Source organism: Nyctereutes procyonoides, unplaced genomic scaffold (genome assembly GCF_905146905.1).
Source record: "Nyctereutes procyonoides isolate TBG_1078 unplaced genomic scaffold, NYPRO_anot_genome, whole genome shotgun sequence".
Lineage (NCBI taxonomy): Eukaryota > Metazoa > Chordata > Mammalia > Carnivora > Canidae > Nyctereutes > Nyctereutes procyonoides.
Window position 1 is genome coordinate 13,797,423 of NW_026575025.1, and position 21,892 is coordinate 13,819,314.

General features: G+C 52.4%; 2 protein-coding genes across 2 annotated transcripts; one reads left to right on the plus strand and one right to left on the minus strand.

Annotated features, from left to right (window-relative positions):
• Window positions 1–2,257: 2,257 nt before the first annotated feature.
• Window positions 2,258–4,969, plus strand: FTH1 (ferritin heavy chain 1; the record flags this gene model as incomplete). The annotated part of the gene is made up of 4 exons (XM_055312040.1): window positions 2,258–2,611; window positions 3,972–4,118; window positions 4,422–4,547; window positions 4,647–4,969. Coding segments are annotated over 4 exons (792 nt in total), but the record flags the coding sequence as incomplete, so codon positions are not given.
• A 130-nt stretch (window positions 4,970–5,099) lies between these two features.
• Window positions 5,100–16,326, minus strand: BEST1 (bestrophin 1). The gene is made up of 10 exons (XM_055311932.1): window positions 16,284–16,326; window positions 14,789–14,976; window positions 12,761–13,548; window positions 12,074–12,228; window positions 11,431–11,508; window positions 10,740–10,892; window positions 9,249–9,329; window positions 8,793–8,944; window positions 6,509–7,132; window positions 5,100–5,446 (listed from the first exon to the last, which is right to left on the minus strand). The coding sequence occupies exons 3-10, from the start codon at window positions 13,092–13,094 to the stop codon at window positions 5,428–5,430; spliced, it is 1,596 nt and encodes a 531-aa protein (XP_055167907.1). The 5' UTR covers window positions 13,095–13,548; window positions 14,789–14,976; window positions 16,284–16,326; the 3' UTR covers window positions 5,100–5,427.
• Window positions 16,327–21,892: the final 5,566 nt, after the last annotated feature.

Consider the following 21,892-nt stretch of genomic DNA (forward strand, 5'->3'; position numbering starts at 1 on the left):
ATTGTTCCAAATAAAATTTAGGATCATTTTGTCAAGTTCCAAAAAATACCGTGGAGTTTTCTAGAAATTGCATTGAATGTATAGGTATCTTTGGGGCCAACAGACATCTTTACAAAACTGAGGTTGACTGTCTAGAAACATGGCATTTCTTCCTTTATGCAAGTCTTCTTTTCTGTCTAGCAGCAAACATTTATAATTCTCTTCATAGATTTCTTATTAACCTTATTCCTATGTACTTTAAGCTTTTCTTTGCCAGTGTAAATTAAAAATATTTTTTCTTTTATTACATTTTCTAACCGGTGTTTATGGCTCTATAGAAAGAGCTCTGCATCTGATGACTTTGCTGTACTCTTACCCTAGTAGTACAAGGTATCTAAAAATAAAATGAATGTGGTATCTCCCTGGTTAGAAATCCCTTAGTGTCTCCAGATTGCCCAGGATAAAATGTAACCCTTTATATGGCACACAACCCTTCCTTTTTTAAAAAAAAGATTTTATTTATTTTATTCATGAGAGGCAGCCAGAGAGAGAGAGAGAGAGAGAGAGGAGAGAGAGAGAGAGAGAGAGAGAGGCAGAGACACAGGCAGACGGAGAAGCAGGCTCCGTGCAGGGAGCCCGACGTGGGACTCGATCCTGGGTCTCCAGGATCCCACCCTGGGCTGAAGGTGGCACTAAACCACTGAGCCACCCTAGCTGCTCCGCAGATAACCTTTCGTGACCTTGCCCCTGTACCACCCTTACGGCATTCTCCAACATAGACTCTGCTTTCCAAGGCCAACACATTTTCTTAAGGTACCTTGGACAGGCTATACATTTCCACATCTTTACACCTTTGCGTATGCTGTTCTCTCCACTTGGAATTCCCTTCCGTATCTCCCTCTTCCACTCTACCTTCCTTCTAGCTTTTTCTTCAAACTTAGCTCAACTGTCACTTTCCTAGGGAAGCCTTCCCTGGCCTTCTATCCCAGACTGGGTAAGGCACTCCGTGTCTACACTCTCCCACAGGCTTCTGCTTATTTTATTTTATTTTTTTTGTAGTTTTAGACCTAAAACAATTTTTTTTTCCTGAAAGTAAAATGTTCATTCCGAAACGAATACAGTAAAGACCCAAGAAAGAAATCACCAGAATTCCATCAGCAACTAATTCTAGCATTTTAGAGCGTTCCTTCTTTTTTGAGGTTCGGAAGTTCAGCTTGAGGTTTCATGTTTGTGAGCGTCAAAAGGGCCTCGGATAGGTCCCCAGCTGTGTGGAAGGGCCTGGTTAACAAGAGTGAAGCTGGAAGCCGGCCCACAGGGCGCCTGGGAGGAAGGAGCCCTGGGCCCGGCCCCAGTTCACACGCAGTCCGAGCTGGGGCTCGGTGGCCCTGCCCTTCCCGGGTTTCTTGCACCTGTCCCCTCGTGGCACGCTCTGCCCCACGGGCTGCGCCCCAGGGGCAGCCCCAGGAGGTGGCTCCCCGGGAGATCTCCTCAGCTTGAGCCGCCTGGGACCGTGACCAGGGCGCGCCAAAGAAGCCATTCCAAAATGGCGCCGTCTCCAGATCCCAGGTGGCTTCTCCTCTCTTTCCTGACCCGTCCCCGGGTCTTCTCAGAAGCCCCGCTGGCTCGTCCCCCACGGCTCCCCCCAGAAGGCGCTCGCTCTCCGTGTCTCCCCGGGAACCACGGCCCGCCCAGCCTTTGTCGTGGGAGCTGCACCAGGAGCCATGTTTGCTTTCGGCCTAAGGCGGTGAGGGCGGCTGGAGTCGGAGGGCCGGGGACAGCCCCCGGGACCCCCAGCCCGTCCGCGTGTCGCTCCCGGCGGACCCTGAGGAAGGGAAAGGGAGCCCTTTCCAGCTCCACCTCTAACTGACGCAGGACGCAGCCTCCCAGGGCTCACGTGGCCGCTTCCCAGTGGACGTGCCGAGGACCTCACCTCGGGTGTGGGAACTGCTGCCCTACCGCCCGGATTTTTGGCCTGCCCTCGGGGCAGAATGTCTCGGGGAGCCCACCCGGGGGCTCGGACGCGCCCTGACGCCCCGCGGGCCAGGGGACACTTTCCGGCGGTTCCCAGCCCCGGACGCCAGGGCTTCGCGCCCGACCCCACTTCTTCCCCGCAACCCCATCGCGGGAGCCAGGACGCCAAGGGCACCCGCCCGGCCCCACGCGCGGCCAGACGCCCGCGGCCCCACCCGCGCGGGGCCGCCCCTCCCCCACTGCCCTCAGGGCGGGGTCGCGCGCCCGCCGGAAGAGGCGGGGCTCCGCACGCGGGCGGGCGGCTTGATTGGCCGGCGTGGGCTTGACGCCCGATCCCGCTATAAGAGCGGGGCCACGGCCGTCTGCGCCAGTCTCCGCCGAGAGTCGCCGCGGTTTCCTGCTTCAACAGTGCTTGGACGGAACCCGGCGCTCGTTTCCCCTACCCGGGCCCGCCGCTCAGAGCCAGCCCTCTGCCACCTCCACGCAGCGCTCTCGGACCGCTCAAGGCCTCCGCCGCCGCCGCCGCCGCCTCTCCTCAGCCTCCGCCATGACGACCGCGTCCCCCTCGCAGGTGCGCCAGAACTACCACCAGGACTCAGAGGCCGCCATCAACCGCCAGATCAACCTGGAGCTCTATGCGTCCTACGTCTACTTGTCCATGGTGAGCGCCGCTCCTCTCCGGGCGGCGGGGCGGGGGTGTGGCTAACGCTTGGGCTCTCCCGCCTCTGCTCGCCCTGCTGGAAAATGGACGCTGCTCGAGGCCTTTCAGGACTTGCGCAGAAACTCTGGCCGGCTCGCCCTTTCGGACTGTCCCTTGGGAGGGCTCCCTCTTCGTCAAGGGCCGCCTCTGCGCACCGCTTCGTATTTAGAGAGCCTGGTTTCATGAAATCCCCGACTGGCAGCAGTTGCAACCGGCACAATCCTGCAGTTAGGAAAGTGGGGTTTGCATTTCCATCCTGTTCTCTGTGTCGATCACGTGGCCCCGAGGCTGTCCTTTCGCTTGGGTAACGGGGGCGAAGTGGTCCAGCCCCCGTCCTCCCTGCGACTGTCGGAGCCTGCTGGGTAATGGTGTCGAATAGCAACCGTTGGGGGTGGGGGGTTGGTGCTAAGTGGCTTATTTATCTCCCGAGGGCCGACCACTCCGGAGCAGCCATCGCTACTCCTCTGTTCTGCTTATCGCTCAGTCCCACTTGAAGCATGGAAACCTCCCCTTTTGCGGACACAGTTGTCTTAGTCATCCGTCCTCTTGCCCGGGCATTTAGTACTTTATCCTTTTGTGACTGAGTTGTGGCCCTCTAATTGAACCCTTGGTTTTAGAATAAACTACACCAACAGTTACTGGGCAAGGAAACTTTCCATGCTGATCGATGGAATCCATTTTCCAAAATCCTGGTTTTAGGCGGTGTGGTGGGAGTTTTACTTAGAATTGTCTCACGATTGTGCAAATTATCTAAGAATAGACCTGTTCCAGATGAATTTGAAAATAGGCCTGGATTTCCACGACTGCCATTCCATTTCAGCGAGTGTCTGAAAACGGAATCAAATTTTCTATCTTCTGCTGGCAATTTCTTTGTACACCTTAGCGTTGCCAACAGTTGTCACCTTGCCTAATGGGTTAAGTTTAGAAATCCGTCAGTCCGTATGCTGTAAGCTGGCAAGCTCATGTATTAACATTGTTTTAATCAGGGAGTAGGGAGAGAAGGCACTGTTTGTACAGGGTAAATACTCCCACACCCTCTCCAATCAAATGCGACGCTGGCTAGAAGAAGTTTGCTCTCATATAAGGCTTTAGTAATTTATCTGCTGGGGGCAATTCCCTATGATATTCTAAAGGTTCCTTGCAGTAAACTTCAAATGTCCAGGACCAAGTTTCATTTTTGTGTTTTAGAGTACAGACTAGTGTTGTGTTCTGTCCAGGAACACAACCTGTCCGCTGTCTTCAGTGCAGACTCCTTTCTTGCTGGACTTTGAGGAAGAAAGGCTAGGCTTCCTAACAGAACATGTTCGTGTTCTCTTTTCAGTCCTATTACTTTGATCGTGATGATGTGGCTTTGAAGAACTTTGCCAAATATTTTCTCCACCAATCTCATGAGGAGAGGGAACATGCTGAGAAACTGATGAAGCTGCAGAACCAACGAGGTGGTCGAATCTTCCTTCAGGATATTAAGGTGAACAAAACATCTTAGAGATCCTGTGTCTCATCTATCCGGCAAGTCCTTGGGTGTCAGAAATCCCTCAAGCTAGCAGTTGCTCTTATAAAATGAAGTACTTTTGGCTTCTGTGTTTTTTTTAAGCCTATCCTCTAAGTTGAAGGAGGTGAACGGTAATGGGCGCAAGGCTGTTAAGTTGGAAACCATTGTGGGAGAAACTGGGATGTCCCTCTTGCCGAAGCACAACGATTGCATGTTTGCTGACTTGGGCAATAACAGGTAGAGGCTGTATGTGCATTGACCTGACCTCCTCTCGTTCAGAAACCAGACCGTGACGATTGGGAGAATGGGCTGAATGCAATGGAGTGTGCGTTACACTTGGAAAAGAGCGTGAATCAGTCACTACTGGAACTGCACAAACTGGCCACTGATAAAAATGACCCCCACGTGAGTGTTGGCAGTCTGGGAGAGAATGGAGGGAGTCATTTCCCTCTTTAGGGGTTGGGAAAGTTTACCATTAACATTCTTCCCCATTCTGTCTTCTAGTTGTGTGACTTCATTGAGACTCATTACCTGAATGAGCAGGTGAAATCCATCAAAGAATTGGGTGACCATGTAACCAACCTGCGCAAGATGGGGGCTCCCGAATCTGGCATGGCAGAGTATCTCTTTGACAAGCACACCCTGGGAAACAGTGATAGTGAGAGCTAAGCCTTAGGCTGTCTTCCCATAGCCACAGGGTGACTTCCCTGGTCACCGAGGCAGTGCATGCATGTTGGGGTTACCTTTACCTTTTCTATATAAGTTGTACTGAAACATCTACTTCTTTCGTTTGTATCATTCCTTCAAATAAAGTAATTTGGTACCCAGCTGTTGTTTCTTGAGTTCTTGGGATGGGCTAGAAATGTATTTAGGTCATCTTTGTGAAATCTGCTGAGGTGTTGTAGTTCAGTCACAGTAACCAAAATGACATGCCTAGGGAGGGATTTGTTTTATTAAAGTCCTTAGGAAATGATAATTGAGGCTGGGTGTGCTGAATTCAGACAGGACTTAAGGACTCCTGATTCTGAATTGAAGGTTTTGAATTACATGTTTCCAGTGGTTGATTCCAGCTTTTTACAATTTTTATGTACAAAAAGTATCTTAAGGGCTTAAGTAGACCTGACACTATGGATTTTGTTTTCCACTAAGCTAACCATTTAATTCAGGCTGTCCTACGAACATACTCTTCAGTGTGGACGGCTGTATGGCTGTGACTAGACCAGTGTACCGCTGGTGTACGTGCAGGTAGGACCAGGCCGATGAAGCGTCTCCCTTGGGAAACAGGCTAAGAATGTGCTTCATCCCTAGAGAGAATTTGAGAAAGTTTACAACATGAACGTGGAAGATCATCATTTCAGTACTAAAATAGTTGGGAGTTAGGGCAAAGGTTGGGATCCCAAAATACAAAAAAATAGTGTCAGCCGACTGCAGAGCCCATCCCTCCATGCTAACAACTACGTTAATTAGCCCTTCCTAGATAAGCCGCAGTAATTTGTAGGAGTTTCTATCTAGCTAGATCTGAGACCGATTATGGCCCTTTTAGAAGTTTTTCATCATGAAGTAGGTATTTTGACCACAGAAGTGACTGCTTGGGAATCTAGAAAACAGGAAGTTAACACAATTGGGGTAGGGTGTGTCTAATTGAGTGAAACCCAGAACCTAGGGGAACAGCTGATGGTTTTGTGACAGCTGCGGGTTGCCCCCAAGAAGGCATGAAGAGCTATTTCAAATTCAGAAGTCTTTGAGTCCCCCCCCCCCCAAAAGTGAAGATACACCCCAAGGGACTTGGATGCCCTCACCTTAACCATCTGCCAGTTCCCAAGGGTTTAACACTTTAAAGACATACTTGGGGACCTTGGAGAGGTTATGGGGAAGTGTTCACAAGCGATCTCTGAGCTAAGCCTGGGCAGTGAGTGTAGTTCTTGGGCTACAGCCCAGAGTCCCTAGTTCTGCCTCATGGTTCTGTGTCTGCTACACAAAGCAAGCTGGGTCCAGGGATAACCTCTGACCATCTAACCCCGGCCTAGTGGCTTCCTAGCCTCATTCTTCTCAGTACAACATCATGTTCCTTCACCCAGGACCCAGGGAACTCTGCCCAGTGATGTCAGGCTCTGGTGAAATGAGCAAAGTTCTCAAACTTCCCGGTGCCCTTGCCGAGGTGGCTAGGTAAGTGCCGCAAGACAATATTGGGTGTAAATCCAGCATCCTCTGGCAGTGATGGAACCACAGGAAAATCGGCTCCCAGGAAGGTGGTAGGAGGGTAGAATCACAGCAAGGGAAGGTGATGAGGCTTCTCACCCAGGTGTGTGTTTGGGGGGTGGGGGTGGGGCAGTGAAGTGATCCTGGTTAAGGTAAAAAGAACAGACCTGTTTTCCAAGGCCCAATAGGGATCTCCGTGGCCCTTGAGTATAGTGTGTAGGTTGCTAGTTGACTGGCTCAAATTTGAGTCTCTGAGATGATGATCAGGGGTCCCTGACATGTCTGTCAGGTTAAACTCGACAGTTTTCCTCTTCACATGACCCGATTCTGGGTTCTCTAATGAGAACCCAACATTCTCTGGGAGTGCTTCAGAACTGGTCTTTATCCCAGGCTGTAGGTTTTGATCTTTGACAGCACCGTCTATCCCTGAGACTCTGCGTAGGCTTGAGGGTGCTGACTGTCCAGATGGGAAGACCATAGGTGTGTGGCTGAGGGGCGTCTGTGGGGCACTGTGGTAGCCTGACCTCCCATAAAATGCAGCAGTCTCAAAAGCACCCTCCTCCTTAATCTCCCAGGCCTTGCTGTCTTCCTTGTCCCTAGAGGTCTGCCTGGCACCCCCGAGTTTCTTGGTCTGGCCCTCTTGGAGAAAGCCTTCTTTCTTGGGCCATAGTAGTTTGGTCTTTGAGTTTGTCCGGGGGGGTTGGTGGTCGTGGGACTGCAGTCCTAGGAAGCGGCCAATGATGCCAGCGTGAGTGCCTTCCTCTTCCTCCTCCATGTCTTCCTTATGCAGACTGGAAAGAAGCAGGGGTTACTTGAGTAGGGGACAAAGGACCAAAGCAGGACTTGACTTCTCTTGTACCCTATCTTTTCCCTCCTTTTGGCCCAAAGCCAAGGACACACAGTGTTCTCACAATGCCTGGACTCCTCTCTTTCCTGACCCATCCTGCCCTGCACTGACCTCTTACTCCTTCTGGACCCAGCTCACCTTGAGGTTCTGTGGTTCCCTCTTGCCCATGTTTACTGAACTCCCTGGACTGGCACTTATGGGCTTTCTCTTTATCTCCATCTTCCTTTACCACCTCTCCCTTCAAGTGATCTGAACTACTGGTCCCCGGGTCAGAGGAGGCCCAGGAGTGACTCTGGGTTGGCCAGGGGTTTGTGGTTCCAAGCACCCACAAAGAAGTGTGGTTTCTTGGGAGCCCAAAGCCTTTCACTCTGCAGGAGAAAGCCCATTGTCCCGGAATGTGGCCTGCCCTTGACTGTGTCCATATTCTCCCCATGCTTTAAGGGTCCAGCTGGAGGCCACCTCCCAAGCCACAGATGGTCTCTGTTCTATGTTCTGTCTCTCTCCTAGGCATTCAGTACCTTGTACCTTGTGTCCAGAGTTTGGGCCTTGGGTTTGAGCTCCCTCACTAAATGGTGTGTTCCTTGAAGATGAGGTCTATTTATCATTATCCTCTGTTCCCCACCCAACCTTCAGCTGCTAAAGCACAGATCATATGGAATTCAGAAGCAACTTCCAGAAATGTTTCTGACCTAAGCAAGCCTCCATCCTTCATTTGATCACTTTTTCGAACCTTCCTCACACCCACTAGGGACTCTAGCTAATTCGAATTATGGCTTAACAGGCAGGATATTTGGTTTCTAAAGGATAACAGTGCTTAATACTGTGGAAGAAAACCTGGATGATATGGACCCTGACATGCAGAGGACTCTCCAAAGTCCTCTCTGCTGTCCTCCTGGGAGAGGGGGTTGTTTGGGATGGCCCAGCTGCAGCTCACAAGGGAATCAGACCAAATCAGGGAAATGGGAATCATGTGCAGGAAAGTTTGGCCCCTGTGGGTGACCTGAGGCCTGTACTCTAGCACAGAGTCTACCCAGAAGGTACCTGTGATGAATCAGTCTCTTGCTGGCACAGGCTTGCCTCTTCCCCAGCCAGGGACACCCTCCACCCCCTTTCACTCCCCATTTAAACACCCTGGCTTATCAGAAAGCGTAGTTCTGGACCAGAGTCAGGAACCAGTGTCCGACATTTCAACTGCATCACTGATAACTGTCAGCCCTTGGGTAAGTCCCAGTTTCCAATTCTAGACTTGGGGGACTTAGGCCTGAGTTACCTAAAAGCCATTATAGCTTTAAGAGTTATTAAGCAGTACAAGGTAAGGATTAAGGGGGTGGAGATAGAAGCAGGCATACATCCACAGGTGCGGCTTGCTAACTGTGTGACCTTGGGCTGAGCAACCTTCTTAACCTCTCTGAACTTGGACATAATCATCTGAAAACTGGAGATAACCAAATCAGGATTATTGGGAAGAAAAATACAGTTTATATAAAGAGCCTAGTGGAGCTCCCCACCCTCAGCATGCATCTGATACATATTAACTAGTGCTTTCCTAAGTCCTTGCCCTTGGGCTTTTCTACTAAACAAAGTGGTTCCTTGGCACTGCTCACTTGATGTTGAAAGTGGAGCCTAAAAAGGAGGCTCGACGATACTGGGCAGAAGCAGCGGTGTAGGGGGGTTGTGGTTCTGGTTCATTCCAGTACATATCCCGCTCCATCGGGGGCAGGTCCTGGTGCATCTCGTCCACAGCCAACAGGGACACCTGGTTGCCAGGCACAGAAGGAGAAGTCCAACAGAAAAGTCAGCCCAAGCAGGACTGTAACCTTGCTAGATGACTTGGAGAGGTCACTTCCCTCTCTCTGGGCCTCAGTTTCCCTACTTGTAAAATGGAGAGACTAATGCTTATCTGCAGCCTTATAAGTTGGGGTGAGAATCCTGTGAGTGAAGAGTGGGCCAGGAGGTGGGGGGCAATTCACTATAAGGCCTCCCTATGGAACTGTGGGGTCCCCTCCCTGGGTCCAATTCAGGGAAGGCCCACAGGACAGGCTCCCTCTCTCCCCAAGTACCTGGAAGCTCCTGTCGACAATCCAGTTGGTCTCAAAGTCATCATCATCCTCTCCAAATGGGTTGATGAGCTGTTCTGCCACCTTGGGGAGAGGTAAGGCTTTGGAAGTCCTCAGGTAGACTCCCTGCGGTCTTGCTCCTTGCCCTTAAACTTCTGTTCCTGCTCATTACACATCCCACCCCATCATGCCCCTCCTGCCTGACCACCATCTCCAAAGCCAGTATGTAAGGCCTCCAGCCACCCACGCTCCTAGGCACCTGCACACAGTCCCCTTCTCTCAGGACACTGAGCCTGAGCCCCTCTCTGAGCCAGCTGCTCCCTGAACACCCAGAGCTGTTCTTCAGTCTATCACGTGGCAGAGTCACCACTGGTACCTCCCCTCACTGTATCTTCCCTGGAGTTCCATAATCTATGCATTCATTCATTTATTTACTCATTCAAGTCTTCCAACATTCATATATTCATTATTTTCAAAGCCACAGAGTTTATATGTGGGAGGCTGTGTTCAATTAAAGGGTGGCCCAGGCAGGCAGAGTCCTTCCTAGTGCTAACCTCTGAGGTCCCCTGACAAATCTCCACAGTAGTGATGGACTGTACTAAGCATTCAAGGGACATCCTATAAACCACTAGGGGATTTTGAGCAGAAAAATGGTGTGATCTGGTTTGATGTGCAGCGGCTGAAGATGACTGCTGGGACGAGGGTGTGGATAGGGAGGGACTGCACACATGCACACATGCTCCATACATGGACAGGAGGGATAGAGGGAGGAGGCAACCTATCATCACTGCCAAAAAATACCATCCTCCCAGCACCACTACCAAAAAAAAAGAAAAAAGAAAAAAGGGAGAGAGAGTGGGTAAGAAACAGGAAAGATAAAGAGATGGAGAGAAAACTGTGTTATTCAGAACTCTTGTTAGGAAGAGCCCTGGATGTAGTGGGAGTAATACCTGGAAACACCACTTAGGGTGGGGATGAGGCACCCCGCCCCTCACCCCCATCACAGATGGATATCTTGAGTAAGGAGAGGTGGTGCTAATCTGCCTTGAAAGGGTGGGGGCTGGGGCAGTTAACATCAGGACTTTGGTTTTACTAAGCAAAGGGGACAAATTTGGGATCAGAGCCTAGGGCACAGAGAGGAATTGCCTCACCAGCAGGGCCTGCCACAGACATTCTCAATCCATGCATTTTCCTTTTTTCTGGACAAATATTTGGGGAACATTCTCTTGAGGGGGCATCAAACGGTTTGACAATTGAGCTTTCCCTGTATCTGCCCAGCCTGCTAAATTCGAGGACTGTGGTGCAGCACTGGGATCAGACACCAGCCTCAAGCTGGTCCCACTCCTCTCTGGGTCTCAGTTTCTTCAAATGTAAAGACACGGGGAAGGAGTACACAAGAAGGTCATGGTGGGGGCCCTGAGATCCTCCTTTCCTGGTCAGCCATGACCCTTCTAAAGCCATGACCACAACCAGTCTGGTTGCAGAGAATCTTACCTTCAGCCAGCCAGCATAGAAGAAGAACTGCAGAAATGTGAAGACAGGCACAACAAGGTCCAGCTCGTGGCCAGGGTAGGCCTTGGCTGGGTTCAGGAACTGCCGCCCAACCAGGCAAGCCAGGAAGAAGCTGTATACAGCCACGGTCACCACCTGGGAGGAAAGGAGGTGGCAGCAGAAATGCACTGGCTGGCAACCTGGGGTCAGGAAGCTCCCTAGGCTGTGAGGATGAGCCCTTGCTCTGATTTGCACAGTCCTGTGACTTTGGCCCTCTGTGATCTCTTTATTTTCTTAAAATTGTATTTATTTATTCATGAGAAACACACAGAGAGAGAGAAGCACAGACACAGGCAGAGGGAGAAGCAGGCTCCATGCAGGGAGCCCGACGTGGGACTTGATCCTGGGTCTCCTGGATCACGCCCTGGGCTGAAAGCAGCGTTAAACCACCGAGCCACCAGGGCTGCCCTGTGATCTCTTTAAAATGGGGATAATTACACTCTCTCCCCTGGGCTGAACCAGGCAGGAGCCTGGACTCTTCAAAGTTGTCACTAGAGAGAATCTGCAAAGTCCAGACCTAACTCCCGGGATGGGCCTCCTAGCCCCCAAGTGAGCCCTTCCCATCACAGGCTGTTTTCTGAGTCCTCCCAGTCCCGGCTTCCCTAAGGGGCAGCTTCACTGGCTTAGTCCTCACCTGCGTGTACACCAGCGGGATACTGATCCAGTCGTAGGCAAACAGGTGTCCACACTGAGTACGCAAGATGTTCATCTCCTGGGGAGCAGGAGGGAGGGTTGGGGTTCTGACCACCACCCATCTGCTCTCCCAGGCTCAACCCCCAGCTCTTCCCAAGGTACTGGGGTCTGGCTCTGTGATCATGGGCAGCTCACTTAACCTCTCTGTGCTTCAGTCTCCTCATCTATCAAAAAGGAATCAGGATAGGGTACCTGGGTGGCTCAGTTAGTTAGGCTCTGCCCTTGGCTTAGGTCATGACCCCAGGGCCCTGGGATAGAGCCTGCATGGGGCTCCCTGCTTAGCAGAGAGCCTGCTTCTCGCTCTACCCGCCCCCCCCCCACTTGTGCTCTCTATCTCAAATAAATAAAATCTTAAGAAAACAACAACCCAGGAACCAGTATTTCTGAGGCTCACTTTAGAGAGGAAGTAGGAGAGGAATTTAAGGGACCGGCCACCATGGGTTGTGGAATCCCCTCGGTCAAAATCCTCCAACCCCAAAGCAGGTTCTAGGCAGACTCTCAAGCCTGCTCTTTGTAGGAAACTGTTCTACCCAGGGCACAACCGTCCCCACTCTGCACCAGCCCCATCTGTGTGGTGAGCTCACGTCCAGCAGGCTCTGGAGCAGGACAGGGTCCCGGATTCGACCTCCAATCCACGCCTTCATTGACAGGTTGGCAAACCACACCCAGGGCACCCAGAACGTGTTGTGCGGCAAGCTCAGCTTTTCTAAGTGCTTACATTCCGCGGGGGTCATAAAGCCTGCGGGATGGAGTGAAGAAGGCAGTGGATGGGGAGAGCCCGCAGAGCGGCGGGTTGGCAGGGCTGGCCAGGATTCAAGCCCCAGTTCATTGGCACCACCGAGCTCCTTTGCCATTCAATAGTTACTAAGCGGCCACTAGACGCTGTTCTGGCCTGAGCACGTGAGAAGGCTCCGTTTTACCAATCAGGACCGCGTTAGGGAAGGTCGGGGACGGAGGTCACGGATGTGCAGCCTGAACACCGCACCACCAGAAAGGGCAAAGGGAGGAGGACCCTTACGCTCTCATCAGCTCCCAAGGCCCCGCCCCCGGCCCTCGGTCCCCACTGTCCCCCCGTCCCTCCAGGGTCCTTAGCCCCGTCTGAAGCCGCGTTCCCGCGCGCTGTTCCAGACCTCGCCCCTCCCACCTTCAGGCACTCGACTCCGCCCCGGCCGGTTCGACCAGGTCCCGCCCCTCCCCCCGCCCGCTCCTGGCCCCACCCAACCTTCAGCCGGGAGGCCTCTGGCTCCACCCCCTGCTCCGGCCCCGCCCACCTGCTTTCACCAGGTGCTGGGAACTGGGAAAGCGCTTGTAGACCGCGGCGCTGACGCTGCGCAGGATGAGCACGTTGCCCAGGTTGGCGTAGCGGATGAGCGTGCGCCGCAGCAGCCGGCCTTGCTCGTCCTTGCCCTCCACCAAGCCGGACACCAGGTTCATGAGGCGGTCTGGCCACGGCAGGTTCTCGTACTGGTTCCACCAGCGGGTCACGACCAGAGTCACGTAGAAGCCTGGGCAAGAGAAGCGTGGGGGAAGGGGGCGAGGGGCGGGGGCCCAGGCTGCCCAGGCTGCGGCCAGAGCCGAGCGAGGGCGTTGCCTCCGCGTCTCCATCTTCGTTGATGGGAGCGCGCCGGGCCCCAGCCCTCCTGGAAGGCGCTCGGGAGGGGAGGACCAGCAGACCCGCGGGAAGGTGCAAGATCCTCCAGTTCTCGCTCCCAGGGGCCCCCTGTCTATCCCAGAAGTCTGCCCGCCCTCCCCTCCTGCGCAGACGCTCCAGGGACTGTCATTGCTGCCCTCAGAAGCAGGAGTCTTGGGTGCTAACAGCAGGACGTCCTTCCTAACGTCTGACCTCCGTCTGGCTGCAGCCCTGAACTGCTGAGAGGCACTGACGTGCTACTCTCCGTAGTCCACCTTTCTGGAGCCGGCAGCACCACTGGGATCCCGAGACGCGGGGGGGTCGGGGGGCTCACCCAGCACGAAGGAAATGGGGATGAGCTGGATGTAGCTGTCGCAATACAGAGTCAGTTTCTCAAACATCACCTGCTGTTCCTCCGTGAGGGCCATCCTGGTGGCGGGGGAGGGAGGCGGATGTGTACACACTGGGAGCACATGGCTGAGACAGGTACGGGGACCAGCCAGGCCTAGGGTGGGAGTGTGGCTGCCTCTTTGCTACCCCACCACTTCCCTGTCTCTTTCACTGGCCCCGCCTGAGGGCCCCTCCTCTGGCCTGAGCCAGGTCCCACTCTAGCAGCCCCAAGCCCCAGCTGGGCCTCTGCTCTGTGGCTGCAAGAGGTTTTCTGTGAGGTATAGGAAGGAAGCTCCTGCTGAAGGACTTACTTGTAGGCACCACTGACCCTTTTAAAGCATCCAAAAAATAGTTTGAAAGCAGGTTCAAACAAAGAGTGTTTGGTCTTTAAAAAAACTTATAGTAAGGAGAGATGAGTAAGTGTAGCCCAGAGGGTTTTTAGAGTAGTGAAACTACTCTGTATAGTATAATGGTAGATACATGTCATTATACATTTGTCCAAACCCATAGAATGTACAACACCAAGAGTGGACCCTAGTGTAAGCTATGGACTTTGGGTGATAATGGTGTGTCCATGGGGATTCATCTTTGATGACAAATGTGCCACTTTGCTGTGGTATGTTGACAGTGGGGGCAGCTGTGTGTGTGTGTTTGAGAGGGTATATGGAAACTCTCTACGTTCTGCTCAATTTTGCTATAAGCTTAAAAACTCTAAAAAATGAAAAAAAAAGTATATTGGTGCCTGAGTAACAACTAAAGAAAACTGATGTGCTTTGTTATTGGTATTGTAATTTTGAATTCAAGAACTTTCTGGATTTAATAGTTTTTCAATCCATTGCAATCATTAAGGCTTTTTCCATTCAAAATGCTTTCATATATTCTGTGGTTTTTATCCGTCCTTTATTTTATTTAAGTAAACACTTTTATTGGGGTACAAAAAAATATGTCCTGGACCTGTGAGCTTGTGTGGAACTCAGGAGAACAGGATGGCGGAGTGGGACCAGGTAAGGCCCTGGTGCCAGCGCCTCTCCCTGGGTTGGAGGAAAGACACTCTGGACTGCACTGAGCTGTCTCCCAGGCTGCCTTCTTTGATCTCCTCCCCAGCCACAACCCCCAAACCCCGCCGCCGCCCCCCCCCCCGCCCCCAGGGCTTGGCCAGGAGGAGCTCAGATCAGCCTTACAGGTCTCTGGTACGTCGGCCCCCCTGAATGGCTGGCTATTTGTTCCAAGACCCAGCTGTACCCCTCCCAGGCCCTGGCCCCAGCCTGTCCCCCTGCACCTGTAAATGAAGCGAATAGTATAGTAGCTGAGCAGGAAGATGAGGAACTCGCCATAGAGCAGCTTGTAGATGCTGCCTCGCCAGCACAGCAGCAGGCGGGAGAAGGAGCCTAGGCGGGCATTAGCCACTTGGCTTGAGTAGGTGACGGTCATGGCCGGGCACTGGGCTGCAGCAGGTGCACTTGGGTCCTAGTAGACAGACAGGGAGGTACACTGGGGGGCTGGGAGGGAGCAGGGGCCTTGGTCGAGACTTGTCTGGGCCTCATAAGTGATCTTAGCCAGGACTCTTCCCTGCTCTGGGCTTTAGCTTTCCTGTCTGGACACTGGGAATGGGATGAGGTAGCCTGAGAGGCCCTTTTGGCTCTTACTGCCTGTGGGACATGGGAAGCCAGTGAAGTGAGCCCAGAGCTGTCCACAGCCTTGGCAGAGGAGACAGATACGTCTGTGCCCTAAAGTTATGACAAAGGCAGTGACAACAGTAATAGCAAAGTCCACACACTAGGCTTAGTCCTCTGAGCCAGGCAGTGTTCTGAGCCCCTCCTGTTCATTAGCTCCCCAGGCACCCTCAGCCATCTTGGAGCAAGATTGGTAAGGGGCCTGATCAGTCTTGTCCACTGCCCTGTCCACAGTGCCCAGAGCAGAGTCTGGCTGGTAGAGATGCTCAAATCACTTTCACTGAACAGTGACCCCAGGGCCTTTCCACTTGCCAATCCTTCCACCTGGAAGATTCTTTCTTTCTTTCTTTCTTTCTTTCTTTCTTTCTTTCTTTCTTTCTTTCTTTCCTTTTCTTTTCTCTCTCTCTCTCTCTCTCTCTTTCTTTAAGAATTTATTTATTTATTCATGAGAGACATACAGAGAGAGAGGCAGAGATATAGCAGAGGGAGAAGCAGGTTCCATGCAGGGAGCCCAATGTGGGACTCGATCCCGCCACTCCGGGATCATGACCTGAGCTGAAGGCAGACGCTCAACCACTGAGTCACCCAGGCGTCCCGAGGATGCTCTTTCTAATCTAACTGTATGGTTCATTCCCACTTCAGGTCATCTGCTCAGAAAGGATGTTCCCAATGACTGTCCCTGCAAATAGCATCCCAGTGCTACTGGTACTCTCTGTCCCCTCATCTTGTTGATTTCTCTACATAGTGTTTATCTTATTATACTTGAAATCATGTTTTGCAGGATGTCTGCTTGTTTACTGACTATTCCCTCCTTGTGTTCTCATAGGAGAGATGTGCGATAAAAACTTCTTGAAGCAATGACGGACACCCACCCTCTCCTTGCTCACTCTGACAGAGCTGCAGTGGCTGGGCTGTCTTTGTGCCTAGTGCACACCAAGCTCATTCGCACTGCAGAGAGTTTGCACACACGCACAAGTGCCCCCACACCTGCACACACACTGCCTGGCTGCGCACATCACATGCACTAATGCAGGGATGGCCATCCACCCCACAGGCCCTCAAAACCCCAGCGCAGCCTGCCTGGGCTGATAGCCTACTCACGGGAGGGGCTCTGGTCTTCTCAGGTGATACCACAGCAGTTCTGGCCACTGGACGGGTGGGACTCTTGGGGGTCCTGTGGCCAGCACCCCTGCCCACACTTAGGGGCTGGCCCTGCCTACGCTTTTGTTAAGCAGTCACTTGACTCCCTAAGCCAAGGCCTCCACAAAGGAGCCTTGTCTGGCCCCTTCTTATAATCTGCACAGTAGCAGCCGCCAGCACGGCCTGGCCAGGGCCCATCTAATTCCTGCTGGGGCCGAGGGGGGTGTTTGGAGGGGCTGGAACCAGGGCTAGAATTTGGGGCAACTTCCCTCCACCGTGGGCCCAATCCTGCCATCGTCTCTGGGCCCTCAAATAACAGAGATCGAAGGGTCTGTTCCTGACCATTAAGGTCTTGCGGGGAGAGCTGTGGGGGGGGGGGTGCTGGTCCTCATCTCTCGTGCCAGGAGCTGCGCAAGAGAGAGGCCCTATGGGGCTTCGGCGGCAGTGAGGGCAGTGGAAAGAACACTGAAGTCCTGGCTTCTAGTCCTGGCCCTGCGACCCGTGTGTGATGACCCTAGAGGGTCTCCGCTCATCCGTAGGTCTCCGAGTCCCAGTCTCCAAAAAGGCTGGACGGCGTTGCTCCAGCCCTCGGCACCTGTCTAGAGCGGCGGCGGTCGGCCTCTGCGGCTGAGGAGCTCGGATTGGCTGACGGTGACGTCATAGTTGCCCAGGCTGTGATTGGCTGGCAGAATCCAGTTGGGAGGTTGGGTCGCGGCTCTGGAAGCAGGCGGGGGGTGGGGGGGAGGGGGCCCGAGGGCGGCGCTGCTGGGTGGGGGCTGGGCCTGGTGAGGGATGACGCCGCAGCCCTGCTGTTGTGCTGCGGGAGTGCGGACCCCGGGCCCCAAGGGCCGCCCGTTAGCCCCCGATTCCAGACATTGTGATACATCGATCCATACGCTAGGGCCCTCGTGAGCCACTGGAAGTGATGGGTGTCTAGGACGGGCTCCTCTTGTGAAGGCTTGAAGCCGCAGTGGCTATTGGTCTTCCGTGAACGGCTGTGAGAATGATCTGGAATGTATAGGAGACGTGCCGCTTCTCAGGGTCTTTCTCCAGAGTCTGATTCCGCCACCTGGTGGGAGGTCGGGGGACGGGGAGCGCTGCGCTTCTAATGAGCACCTCGGGGATCATAATGCCCGTGGTTTTCAGATGGCGCTTTCCGAAGCCTTGATTTACAATATGACCTTCAGCCTGGAAATGAATCCACTCCTTCCCTCCCTTCCCCGTCCCCATCCCCCTTCCTCCCTTTCCCTGACACACTCCTCAGTGTTATCAATGAGATCGCAGGTGACTTCTGTGGACACCACTTTTGCCTTTATAATTCTCTGTCCTGGGGACATTATTTCACAACAACGCCTTGGATGCTTTTCTGATCACAGCAAAAATAATGCCATCGCGGTTGTGAGGGGGTCCCTTCAGAGATCAGGAACAGCCTGGTAGGGATATTTGCCACACCCCTGCTGCCTGTGCTGTGGGAAACATCTTTCCCATTGCTGTCCTTAACTTGGGCCTCAGGCTCCTCGTCGGGGAAAATGGGACATTAACACCTCCCTCAGCAATGAGAATGCTGGGTAACAATTTAGTCGACTCTCCAAACCAGCAGTTCTCATGCCTGGCTGCCTGCCGCTGATGCCCCTACCCCATTCCCCCAGATTTGGTTGGACCTACTAGGGTCCCAGACGTTGATATTTTCTCAAGGTGCCAAGGGCAGCATAGTTTGAGAATCACTGCTGTAAGGGGCAATTCCCTACCTTGTATTCCCTTTTCCCCCACCAAAAAATATCAACACTCAAGAGACAGCTTTCTACTTAGCAGAACGATCAATAGGTTTTTAATTAAAATTGAAACACGCCTGGCACGCCGATGCTCACTCCATGTCCGTTGAAGGAATGAATGAATCACCTCTCTTTTTGCCCGGTCAGGTTCCTGCCTCGCCTATGGGGACCACCGGAGGGCGCCCTTGACTAGCTGGCTCTGGCCCTGGAAGCCCTGTTGGCTGGTGAGTCTGTAGGGACCCCGGAGCTGATGCTGGATGTCTCCTTCATCTCCTTGACCCTGACCAGCAGCTGTAGAGCCAAGAGAGGGAGTGGGAGACACGGTGGCAACTGAAGTTCTCCTCTCTTTTCCTCGGATATTTTTCAATATCCCAAAAGGCCCACTAGAACCAGCTGACAGTGCTGTACCATCCCCCTTCTCCTCCCAGACACCCCAGGACATTCACAGAGACACCCCATAGGAAGCTGCTCCTGGCCACACCCCAGTGCTAAGACAGACCCCAGGTATAAGCCAGGGTCTCCTCCACTGGGTCTTGGCCATGAAAATGTCCCCAGCCAGCCATGTGCATCTCAGGCACACAGCAAGGCCACGGCAAGCACTGACTGACCCACACCATGCTTGGACAAAGGGCCCCAGGATTGACCCCTGCAAGGATGGTGTCCAACCCAGTCAAGGTCAGCCTATTCTGATTTCTCTTCCACAAAGCAATCATTCAACAAACCATTTCTGATGCCAAACTAAGCCTAATCTTATTCTTGCCTCCCAAAATTCATGGTCAAATAAAAATGAAGCAAACAAATAACATTAACACAAAATAGCCAGTCTTAATATTCTGTGTCAAGTCTACAGAACTCAGAGAAACGTTTACAGAGAAGGGAGCATCTGAGCTGGGTCTTGAGGCATGGGTAGGAGTTGGCCTGAGCTGAGAAGGATGGAAGGGTATTATGTAGAAGGAAAGCCACACAGGCATTCCTGAGGGACAGTTCAATTGGGTATTGTCATCTACATTTTACAGAGGAGGGCACTGTCTTAACCAGGGTCACATAGCTCTAAAAGGCCTGGCTGGAACTGAAGCCTGGGTCTTCTCATTTTGAATCCTGAGGCTTTTCCCGAGACTTACCATCACCTCTCTGGTGGAGGTCAGTTTCTGAGGGGTGGAGGCTTACCTGTTAGGGTAGTGATTTCTGCTGGGGTCAGAGGGAGGTCCAAAGGATAGGGGATATGCAGAAGACACGTTGACTGCAGCAGAGCCTGTGCTCTTGAGGACACCAGCAAAGAGCCATCTCTGGGGGCAGGCAAAAGAGAACTGGAAAGATGTGTGGAGGTTCTAGAGACAGAATGCTATGGCCTTCTCATCTAGGATCACCATGGCAATAGGAGCATCACAGAGGGCCTGCTACTGTGCCCTTCCAGACCCTGCCTCAGCTGGGCAGGAAGAAGAGGACCCAGCTTGACTGGGGGCGGTGGGTAGGGGGCCTTTGGGTGAGCCAAGCAGCCCCAGATGCTGCCTCCGGACTCTATGTAAGGTAACTGCCAGCCCACACTCCCCTCTTCGGGGCAGAAATCAAGAGAGTAAAGGAGGGGGCTTGGCATATCTGGTCAAGGGGCAGGAGGGACACTGCCAGCCTGGGGCCTGGAAGCAACACAGACGATAATACCTTTATACTGGGGCCAGCAGCCCTGATCCCTAAAAGGCTGGATAGACTCAACATCCCAAGGGATGAACACATGAGCTCTGGTTCCTGCAGAGAGACAATAAGGACTGGGAGGGACCAGGACACACTGGGTCCAGCTTCACCGAGCCCAGTCCTGCCAAAGACAATGAAATAGCATGGAATAAGCCAGAGCCGGCCCAACTAGAAACAGAGGATTCACCGCAGCCTCAGGGAGAACACTGGAATCTCCAAGCTGCCCTCTCCCCATGGATTCCACCCCACTGAGGCCAGCCAGGTGAGGCACAGACCCCATCCACAATCCCCCTACCACCACCACCCCCCTCGTCCCAACTCAGAACTGGGGCTAATGAGAGGCTGCTCATTTTGCAAAGATACCAAGGCATAGAGAAAGAAAGGACTTAACCTCAAGTCACAAAAAATTAGAATCAGAGCTGGAAGGTGTAACGAGGTCACCTATGTTGGTCAGAGCACGTGACTCTTCACTGTTCCAGAATGTTCCTGCCGTTTAGCTCTGTGAGCACACACATTGGTGTCAGCTGTGCTCAGCACTGTGCTGGGCATTGTGGGAGGGAAAGAGAAGAAAAACAATGGTTTCCCCAATATGTCGAGCATTTGCTGGGTGCCAGACAGTGCGCTAAGCTAAGCACTTTTTAGATAGGATTTCATCCTCATCAGAACTTGGGAATGTCATCTGTTAACAGGTGGATGTCGAGGCCTAGACACAGTTACTTACTCGTCCATGCCTCCTCTCAAATCTAAGTCAGCCTGGTGCAAATTCCTTGCAGTAGTGACTGTGCAAACTGCCTCCTATAGTTACTGGCCATGGGTTGGTCAGTTGGTAAGCTGCCCTGTAGTGGTGACCTGGAGGGGACTCCTCGCTGTGCGGTTGGACCAGGTAGCCAGCCCGTTCCAGGAGCCTTCCCCGGGAGGTGGCCAGGCAAGTGAAATGGATCCAAGGGCAGTAGGGGAGGAAGGCACCTGGGGTGAGCCGTGGTGGTGGCTGCCCATTAGGTCAACCAGACCACCTAGCAAACTGCTCTTACTTTCCTTGAAGTGCCTTGGGAACAGGTCGCCTGGGCAACCACAGCTCCAACCCTACCCCACTCGGGGCTTCAGAGTTAGCAAATAAAAAATAGAGGATAGTCAGTTAAATCTGAATTTCAGATAAACAATGAATACTTATTTTAGTGTACATATGTCCTACCCAACCCAGGCCCTGACGGGAAGGCATCCAGAGGCCACCGTCTTTTCTATGTCGGCAGCACAGCTTTGGGAACTGCTTGCTCCATCTGTCCACCCCCTAGGGCTGCGGACTTTTAGAGCCTGGCTGCTCAAAGGGAGGTCCGGGGGAGCTTGCTGGAAATGCAGATTCTCAGGTTCCTCCCTACACCACTCAATCCAAATCTGCACTTTAACCAGCTCCCTGGGAGATCTGTGTGCACTCGGGACTTGGAGAGGCTTGCTTTACTCAATGACTAGAGAGATTTCAGTTTATTACTATACTACATGTTTATTGTAGACAGATAGGAAAATGCAGAGCAGTGCAAAAACAAAATCACCAAAGGTTATCATTTTGATGTATTTCCTTCCTGTCTTTTTGTAAAAACATTGAGGTAAAATTCACATACCGTAAAATTCACCACTTTAACCATTTTGAGTGTACAATTCAGTGACTTTTACTTCATTGAATCATCACCACTAATTCCAGAACATTTTTGTTACCTGAATGGAAACTCAGTACCATCATGCAGAGTCTCCCTATTCACCCCTTTCTCCCATCCCTGCTAACTATCCATCTGCTTCTTCTATCTCCCTGGATTTGTCTTTTCTTGTCATTTCACATAAATAGAATCATATGATACTTGTCCTTCTATATCCTGCTTCTTTCACTTGGCATCACATTTTCAAGGGTCATCCATGTGTCAGTGCTTCATTCCTTTCTGGGTTGAGTAATATTCCATTGTATGGATAGACCACAGTTTGTTTACCCATTCCTCAGTTGATGGACATCTGGATTGTTTCCTTTCTCTTCTCTTCTCTTCTCTTCTCTTCTCTTCTCTTCTCTTCTCTTCTCTTCTCTTCTCTTCTCTTCTTTCTCTTCTCTCTCTTCTCTTCTCTTCT

Bases quoted from the DNA above. Each gene is read 5' to 3' on its own strand.
- BEST1 (XM_055311932.1), bottom strand. From the start codon at position 13,094: ATGGAGACGCGGAGGCAACGCCCTCGCTCGGCTCTGGCCGCAGCCTGG. The intron at 10,893-11,430 runs GTGAGGACTAAG...CTTTCCTCCCAG, and splicing joins TCCCGCTGGTGTACACGCAG to GTGGTGACCGTGGCTGTATA. The intron at 8,945-9,248 runs GTACTTGGGGAG...CCTGGCAACCAG, and splicing joins TTGTCGACAGGAGCTTCCAG to GTGTCCCTGTTGGCTGTGGA.